General features: G+C 37.6%; 1 protein-coding gene across 1 annotated transcript in view; it reads right to left on the bottom strand.

Annotated features, from left to right (window-relative positions):
- The window catches only part of LOC137657236 (basic salivary proline-rich protein 2-like), an 88970-nt gene extending 82197 nt beyond the window's left edge, over positions 1-6773 (bottom strand). The window contains exon 1 of the mRNA XM_068391576.1: positions 6508-6773. Coding sequence (XP_068247677.1) covers positions 6508-6773 — 266 coding nt within the window. The remainder of the gene's footprint in view (positions 1-6507) is intronic.
- Positions 6774-10000: the final 3227 nt, after the last annotated feature.

Here is a 10000-nt window from a genome sequence, read left to right as displayed (position 1 = left end):
AAAATCCTTCACAGATCGTTACATCAAAGTCTCCAGAACTCCCCTCTCTCTCTCTCTCTCTCTCTCTCTCTCTCTCTCTCTCTCTCTCTCTCTCTCTCTCTCTCTCTCTCTCTCTCTCTCTCTTTCCAATGAAAAAAATCTCTTATTATCCGGTATTTGACATTTTCTACTACTTCACTCAATAATTGTTTACAACAAATCAGCTTTCTCATATCAAACTATTAAGCGTAAGAGAATTATGAAAGTACAATTATTTCTCGGGTAATACAAAGTATTTTCACACCTCGAAAAATACATTTATTCTCATTCATCTTTTATACATATTGCGTTAAACCTTATGGTTTATCATTCCTAATTCCCAGATGAATCAATTGGCATCCATATCAATTATTTCAATCTAACTTTATTTCCGGGAACTAGTTTAACTAAAGCCGAGTAAATCATAATAATGTTAGAGATAACTTTATTCCGGATCTAGTGTTTGCACGTATACGATTAATGGATACTCACAATATGATCCTTTCTGTTGGTTTGTATCTAAATGATTACTTTTTTATGCTTTTCCGTCTAATTAACACTTTTGGATGATTGTGACATCAGAATAAATTCATTTTTTTTTTTTTTTTCAAATACTGAATGTGCGTGCGTAAGGTTTTCAAATCTGTTAACAATGTCCCCACAGCGAAATATTCAGCGTAGATGCTATCTTAATTGCATAACAAGCCAAGCTACAACCCTATTTTGGGAAATTAAGATGCTAAACGCCCAATGGGAAAGTATTTCAGGCCGGAAAAGATTCGAAGAGCCGAATAAACTATAAGAAGGATAAAAAAAAACGATACGATAAATGACAGATAACCTAGGAAACTGATCTCTAGTCTCCACTAACTTTACAAACGAAAAAATCATCCACACTAAGTTTGGACATTGAAGTTACACTGATCCAGCAAAGATACTCATTAGGTAACTGCTTTGTAAAGCGGTCATTGAAATTCAAATGCTCAAATAATTCTCATATTTGCATTTGAACATGTCAAACTTCATACAGGTGCTGAACCAGTGTTGTTCTCTTGAATGAGAATATGGTTGTTGGTAGGCATATTTTTTCTCGTGTGTTAAATTACTGGACCCCAGGGCATAACCTGGTTCAATTTTTGTAAACGTATTTGGAGAGACAGGAAAGTAATAGATCAGATACGACTTGGAATAAGTATACCGAGTTGAAGAGTTGGTGCTAAGATAGTTTATGGTTTTAACTGAAAAGGAGTAAAGTTCAACCATAAATAAAAACCCTTTTTGGTACACTTAAAAAAAAAAAAAAAAAAAAAAAGCCTAATCGGAAATTTTAAGTAAAAATATACTGTTCTCAGCCGTATTTCAGTAAAATACAGGCGACCGTAATTTTTGCCCTACTTTGTTGTTATCTATTACGGGTTGGTGACTGTAATATCACTCCTTTACGCCAATACATCCGTTTTCAAAACGGTAAATGCCAGTATTTTTACCCTTATTATGGCAAATTTCTAACATCGTATACTCAAGAGTTGCTGCTCAAGAGAATTTATCCTTTAACTGCAAAGGAATACGATTTGACCATCATTAAAAACCACTTCTGGTACATCCCAGGAACATAAATGTTGGGCTACACTAAAATCTGCATTCTTTGGTGTAACCTTAACAGTTCGTCCTTTGCTTAAACACGCTTTCCAGTATTTTTGGACATAGATCTTTTTCTGTGATTTTCGTAAGAAAAATAATCAGTCCAGATTTTAAAAATAAATTCATTTTTCTAGAGATTTGTCCAGAATTTAAAAATAGAATCACTTTTACATAGATTTCTCTAAGTAATAGACTAACATTCAAGACAAAAAGGATATTATAATTTGAATGGTAATGCAAGAAATACTAACCAAAATTCTCAATTAATTTGTTTGATGTAGAGCCTTAAACGTACATAGACGCAAGGTTGCCAGATTGGCATTTTTCCATGCCAAAAAGCCTCAAATTTGGCCTTTTTTAAAAATTGGGGAACCATTTTGGGAACCATGTGTTTGACTGTAAGCAGAGTGATGAGATCATTTATCTTCCTCATTCCTCGTTTCTTCAAGCTAAATTAACTAGTTTAGCCTTTTAGCCCGGTAAAATTAAAACTCTCTCGATGAACCTTGATGCTTGAGGTGTAGACTCAAATAGTATTTTTCTTTTTTTAAATAAAGACCGCTGATTTCTTAGCGCCAAAATTGTTTGCTATTTTTCAAAAGTTAGCAAGAAGAGGTTATTTTTGCACTTGTTAAAAAACTGGTAGCGCTTCTCCATTAGATAAATGTTTGTGGAAAAGTTGGAAAATTGGTTGTCACCCCACTAGGTAATTATGTGTGGTAGCTCATGATTACCGCCAAATTTCCATAACTTCATATATATCAAATGTTTTTTAATTACTCTTGGCAAAATACCGAAATAGTTATAATGAAGGTAATCATCTGTTACCCAATAAGCAGCTAGTCTTTCGTAAAGGTCTTAAGAGTATGTGATGGCTTTCTTGCAATTTCCAATGCTGCACAGAAATCCTTTGATTTTAGTGCATTTTTTTGGCCATGCTATTCATGAAGCTCTTGTTTTCAAACGTAAACAGATGGGAGTAGTTGGGTCTTTTCTTGGCATCACTATTGAATTCTTGAGTAATAGATTACAAAGATGACTATATACTAAGAAAGTAACATCTGGCGTTCCCCAAGGTAGTACCCCTTTTACCCCCAAAGGACGTACTGGTACGTTTCACAAAAGCCATCCCTTTACCCCCATGGACGTACCGGTACGTGCATGCAAAAAAATGCTATAAAAATTTATTTTTTCATATTTTTGATAATTTTTTAAGAAAATTCAGGCATTTTCCAAGAGAATGAGACCAACCTGACCTCTCTACGACAAAAATTAAGGCTGTTAGAGCAATTTAAAGAAAATATGCTGCAAAATGTGCTGGGGAAAAAATAACCCCTTGGGGGTTAAGGGTTGGAAATTTCCAAAGAGCCTGGGGGTAAAAGGGGTAGTGTTACCACCCCCATTACTTTACCTGCTATATACGAATAAGTGTGGTTTGGCATGGAAAACAAGCTAGTTGCATATGCAGATGAAGGTACTCTCTCAGCATACATTTCATGCCCTGAATGTTGGCCATTGCTTGCTGATCTCTCATAGAGATTTTAAAAGATTAGTGCAAGGTGTAAATTATTGAGGATGAAGTTTAACACTAAAAACTGTAAGTATGATTTTAAGTAGGTCAAGAGCAGGGTTTCCTGAACATCTAGATCTCTTTGACTATGTAAGACGCATCAGCTACGGGCCAACCAAGGGAAAGGCCCGTGCCAACAACAAGTGTTGGCTTTAATACCCCAACACAACAAGACGCATCTATTCAGGTTGTGATTCACGATTGCAAATTTACTTTCGAGAAACATATCCGACCGGTCATGTCCTTCAATTGTATAAAAAGTGGCTTATTCAGAAAGTCTTAAGAATTTTGGTAATTAAACTAACCAGGGGATTTTATTAATTCTTTCAACATTCTGTATTTTGAATATTAGTCGTTAACTGCTAATTCTCCTCTTTGTAGTAAAAAAAATATTTGAGCACTTACATAAAGAAAGGTTTGAAACCATATTTCCTAACCTGAAGCAAAGGAAACACCGAGAAGCAAACTGCCTTATTCCTCAATTTGTTTAGCTATAATAAAATAGTTATTCTGAACTTGACATATCAATACTTTAGTAGGCAACAGGAGAAACATAATAATAATAATAATAATAATAATAATAATAATAACAACAATAATAATAAATATATAAAAAAATAATCATTATCATTAATAATAATAATAAAACAACAACAACAACCACAACAAAAACAACAACAACTACAACAACAACAACAACAATAATAATAATAATAATAATAATAATAATAATATTAATAATTAATAATAATATAAACAACAACAACAACAACAATAATAATAATAATAAATAATTAATAATAATAATAATAATAATAATAATAATAATAATAATAATAATAATAATAATAATAATGCTACAGCCCTAGATGGAAAATCAAGACGCTATAAACCCAAGGGTTCCAACAGAGAAATATTGCCCAGCGATTAAAGGAAATAAGGAAATAAATAAACTACAAGACAAGTAATGAGCAATTAGACGACGATCAGAGTACCATTATTGTCTGGGTGGTAGAAGGCTGCTCTGCAAATTACCCCAGTTTCTTCCCGTTCAAAATAGCATGCCAGGCTTCTATCAGATGAAAAACTGCTTTAATAATACACGTAGATTTTTGGCGCAATACTCGCTGGAATGGCAGTCTCGGCAATAGAATATTTTGAATACTGGACAATAAGGAGGGTAAGGGATATGGAGGGGGGGAGGGAGGAGGAAAAGGCTGTAATGAATATTCATAGGAATATTACAGAAAACGGATACAATATTTTTTCGCTACGAGGGGATACTAAAGCAAAGTTCACGGTCCAGTTATATTTAGATAGATGGGAAAATCAAAATGCGTTATGAGAGTTTTACAGTGCTGGAAACAGTGGTGCAAAGTCGGAAATATACATTAAATTAAATTCCATTATGAATATTATCCACTTGACCTGGTTAAAAAAGAATATTAATTTTCTTCACCATTCTCAGCCATTACTAGTCGACTGCAGAACAAAGACCTCAGACATGTCCCTCAACCTGCGTCTGTTTGTGGTCTTTCTGTGCCAGTCCAAGCCCGCAAACTTTCTTAATTCGTCAATCCATCGCCTTCTCTTCCTTTCCCTGCTTGTTTTACGAACTCTCTCTCTCTCTCTCTCTCTCTCTCTCTCTCTCTCTCTCTCTCTCTCTCTCTCTCTCTATATATATATATATATATATATATATATATATATATATATATATATATATATATATAGAGAGAGAGAGAGAGAGAGAGAGATAATTTTCTGGAAGCATTGTAAACATTGTAAATATTGACAATTGCTTGCTGGATCTCGCAATAGAGATTTAAAAAGATTAGTGTAAGGTGCAAATTATTGGAGATGATTGTAAGTAGGTCAGGAATTTTGTTTCATATACATATATATATATATATATATATATATATATATATATATATATATATATATATATATATATATATATATATATATGAGAGAGAGAGAGAGAGAGAGAGAGAGAGAGAGAGAGAGAGAGAGAGAGAGAGAGAGAGAGAGAGAGAGAGAGAGAGAGAGATCATTCTCTCTGGCTATGAATCCTAACCTAACCACGGAAGAAGAAACCGACTCCAAGAATGAAATAAACAGGCGTCGCCACAAAGCAAGGCCGTAAAAGGTCAAAAGGTCAAAGGGCTGATTGATTTATTGATTGCAATAGAATGGCGTTCCATTAACTATGGTCATTGACGTGGAGGACAAATGGGGAGCAACGAATAGAGGCTAATGAGGATAGAGGAGGAGTGGCGGCATATAATTGTTATAGAGGATGGGTGAGGAGGAATAAAAGCGCTGTAGAGGATTTATAAATAGAAACCTTAAATTGCAATAGAGGATCAATCATAAAAACCTTTAAATGCCGAATAAAATTAAGCATTATAAATATCAAAGGCAAAAAAGGATTAAGTAGAGCCATAAAAATACAACAGATGATTAATGAGAATAAACTTTAGAATACAACTGACGAGTAATGAGTATAAAAAAATTATCAATTAGTAAAATTTTTTAAATACAACTAATGATTAATTAGTATAAACTTTAAAATACGACCGATGATTAATGAGTATACACTATAAACTTTGAAACTGAGCTAATGATTTATGAGTATAAACTTTAAAATACAACATATGATTAATGAGCATAAACTACAAAATACAACACATGATGCGTACAAACTTTAAAATACAACACATGATTAAAAAGAATAAACTTTAAAATACAGCACATGATTTAAGAGGATAAACTTTAAAATACAACACATGATTAATAAGAATAAACTTTAAAATACAACATATGATTTAAGAGCATAAACTTTAAAATACAACACATGATTAATGAGTATATACTTTAAAATACAACACATGATTTAAGAGCGTAAACTTTAAAATACAACACATGATTAATGAGTATATACTTTAAAATACAACACATGATTTAAGAGCATAAACCTTAAAATACAACACATGATTAATGAGTATAAACTTTAAAATAAAACACATGATTAACGAGTACAAAATTTAAAATACAGCTGGCGATTAATCAGTAGAAACATAAATACCCTACTGACAGCATATGCAAAATCACAGGCAACATCTATAATGGACGAGCAAATGCAAATGCAAAGTCACTGCATAGATATCTCTCGAGCAATAACACTGACTTCCCTTACTCAGATTCCCATTGCAATATTATTCCTATGCAGATGACGGGGTGCCCTTTCCTATTAGCCATTTGTGTTCTCCTACGATAAGTAATGGGTGCGCAGTTCCGCTTGTACGCAGTATTTGCGCATCCTATTAGCCATTTGTGTTCTCCTACGATACGTAATGGGTGCGCAGTTCCGCTTGTACGCAGTATTTGCGCATCCTCTTGGCCGTTTGTGGTCTCCCACGCTACGTAATGGGTGCGCAGTTCCGCTTGTACGCAGTATTTGCGCATCCTCTTGGCCGTTTGTGTTCTCCCACGCTACGTAATGGGCGCGCAGTTCCGCTTGTACGCAGTATTTGCGCATCCTCTTGGCCGTTTGTGTTCTCCCACGCTACGTAATGGGCGCGCAGTTCCGCTTGTATACGCAGTATTTGCGCATCCTGTTAGCCATTTGTGTTCTCCCACGATACGTAATGGGCGCGCAGTTCCGCTTGTATACGCAGTATTTGCGCATCCTCTTGGCCGTTTGTGTTCTCCCACGATACGTAATGGGCGCGCAGTTCCGCTTGTATACGCAGTATTTGCGCATCCTCTTGGCCGTTTGTGTTCTCCCACGATACGTAATGGGCGCGCAGTTCCGCTTGTATACGCAGTATTTGCGCATCCTCTTGGCCGTTTGTGTTCTCCCACGATACGTAATGGGCGCGCAGTTCCGCTTGTATACGCAGTATTTGCGCATCCTCTTGGCCGTTTGTGTTCTCCCACGATACGTAATGGGCGCGCAGTTCCGCTTGTATACGCAGTATTTGCGCATCCTCTTGGCCGTTTGTGTTCTCCCACGATACGTAATGGGCGCGCAGTTCCGCTTGTATACGCAGTATTTGCGCATCCTGTTAGCCGTTTGTGTTCTCCCACGATACGTAATGGGCGCGCAGTTCCGCTTGTATACGCAGTATTTGCGCATCCTCTTGGCCGTTTGTGTTCTCCCACGATACGTAATGGGCGCGCAGTTCCGCTTGTATACGCAGTATTTGCGCATCCTCTTGGCCGTTTGTGTTCTCCCACGATACGTAATGGGCGCGCAGTTCCGCTTGTATACGCAGTATTTGCGCATCCTCTTGGCCGTTTGTGTTCTCCCACGATACGTAATGGGCGCGCAGTTCCGCTTGTATACGCAGTATTTGCGCATCCTGTTAGCCGTTTGTGTTCTCCCACGATACGTAATGGGCGCGCAGTTCCGCTTGTATACGCAGTATTTGCGCATCCTCTTGGCCGTTTGTGTTCTCCCACGATACGTAATGGGCGCGCAGTTCCGCTTGTATACGCAGTATTTGCGCATCCTGTTAGCCGTTTGTGTTCTCCCACGATACGTAATGGGCGCGCAGTTCCGCTTGTATACGCAGTATTTGCGCATCCTCTTGGCCGTTTGTGTTCTCCCACGATACGTAATGGGCGCGCAGTTCCGCTTGTATACGCAGTATTTGCGCATCCTCTTGGCCGTTTGTGTTCTCCCACGATACGTAATGGGCGCGCAGTTCCGCTTGTATACGCAGTATTTGCGCATCCTCTTGGCCGTTTGTGTTCTCCCACGATACGTAATGGGCGCGCAGTTCCGCTTGTATACGCAGTATTTGCGCATCCTGTTAGCCGTTTGTGTTCTCCCACGATACGTAATGGGCGCGCAGTTCCGCTTGTATACGCAGTATTTGCGCATCCTGTTAGCCGTTTGTGTTCTCCCACGATACGTAATGGGCGCGCAGTTCCGCTTGTATACGCAGTATTTGCGCATCCTCTTGGCCGTTTGTGTTCTCCCACGATACGTAATGGGCGCGCTTGTATACGCAGTATTTGCGCATCCTCTTGGCCGTTTGTGTTCTCCCACGATACGTAATGGGCGCGCAGTTCCGCTTGTATACGCAGTATTTGCGCATCCTGTTAGCCAGTTGTGTTCTCCCACGATACGTAATGGGCGCGCAGTTCCGCTTGTATACGCAGTATTTGCGCATCCTATTAGCCATTTGTGTTCTCCCACGCTACGTGGGTGCGCAGTTCCGCTTGTACGCAGTATTTGCGCAAAATGTAACAAAAAACGCGTTACGAAGACAAGTTTTCTTCATTGTAGAAAGTGGTAAGGTTTAACCCGTGGGAAAAAGGTTCACAATGATATCAAACAAGAATAAATAGATAAAGGATGCCAAGAATAAAACATATGATGTAAGAAAATAATGATGATAATGATATTAAAAATATTAGCTTGATCATCATCATCATCTCCTACGCCTATTGTCGCAAAGGGCTCGGTCAGTTAGATTTCGCCAGTCGTCTCTATCTTGAGCTTTTAAATCAATACTTCTCCATTCATCACCTCCTACTTCACGCTTCAGTCTTCAGCTATGTAGGCCTGATCTTCCATTTATACATACTGTGTGTGTATTTTATATATATATATATATATATATATATATATATATATATATATATATATATATATATATATATATATATATATATATATATATATATCATCTCCTACGCCTATTGACGCAAAAGGGCCTCAAGTTAGACTTCGCCAGTCGTCTCTATCTTAGCTAATAATTCAATACTTCTCCATTCATCATCATCTACTACAAGCTTCATAATCCTCAGCCATGTAGGCCTGGGTCTTCCAGCTCTTCTAGTGCTTTGTGGAGCCCAAATGAATGTTTGGTGAACTAATAGCTTTATATTCCATACATTTCTATTCATTATCAAAAACATTCCAAAAACGACCAACCATATCCACAACTTATCAAAAAATACTTTAATGAGAGAGAGAGAGAGAGAGAGAGAGAGAGAGAGAGAGAGAGAGAGAGAGAGAGAGAGAGAGAGAGAGAGATTGTCTACATTTTTTCGTTGGTTGTGTCGGAGCTCATGTTTTAGTCGTAAAGCAAAAGAATGATATATGGATAGAAAAATGTAAAAGTAAAACACTATCTCTTACTAAATAAGGTTGGGTTGTGGTGGCCTGTTGGTAGCAACCTTGCCTGGTGACACCAGACTGTGGTTCGAGTCCCGCTCAAACTCGTTAGTTCCTTTGGTCGCTGCAGCCTCACCATCGTTGTGAGGTACGGATGGAGGGGGGGGGGGGTTATACGTCTACCTGCTGAGTTATCAGCAGCCATTGCCTGGCCCGTCTTGGTCCTAGCTTGCGTTGTTTATATGTATATCTGGTCAGTCTCTAGGGCATTGTGCTTACCTCTGCCATTCATGAGCGGCCTTTAAAACCTTAAAAAATAGAGTCAAGAGATTGTACGATAGTTTTATCAAATTATACCTAAAAAATCTGTAACTTGCAATTCAGTCTAAACCGTAGGGCTGTGTGGTGTATTACGCTTTAAATATAGACAACATGCAAGGGTAGTTCAAGGTCACGTTCTTAAAGCAAATGCGAACCGACGTTGACGTATGGCAATTCATTCTGGTGTTGTTATCAACATAAATGAAAACATTGAGCCTCCAAAATATTTACGAAGATTTTTGCATCACATTCTTGGGCTTAATTACGATAAAAATCAATACTTTAATATGATAAGGGGGCAATGACAACCTAAA

This window comes from Palaemon carinicauda, chromosome 18 (assembly GCF_036898095.1).
Source record: "Palaemon carinicauda isolate YSFRI2023 chromosome 18, ASM3689809v2, whole genome shotgun sequence".
NCBI lineage: Eukaryota > Metazoa > Arthropoda > Malacostraca > Decapoda > Palaemonidae > Palaemon > Palaemon carinicauda.
This window is presented reverse-complemented; position numbering and strand designations above follow the sequence as displayed.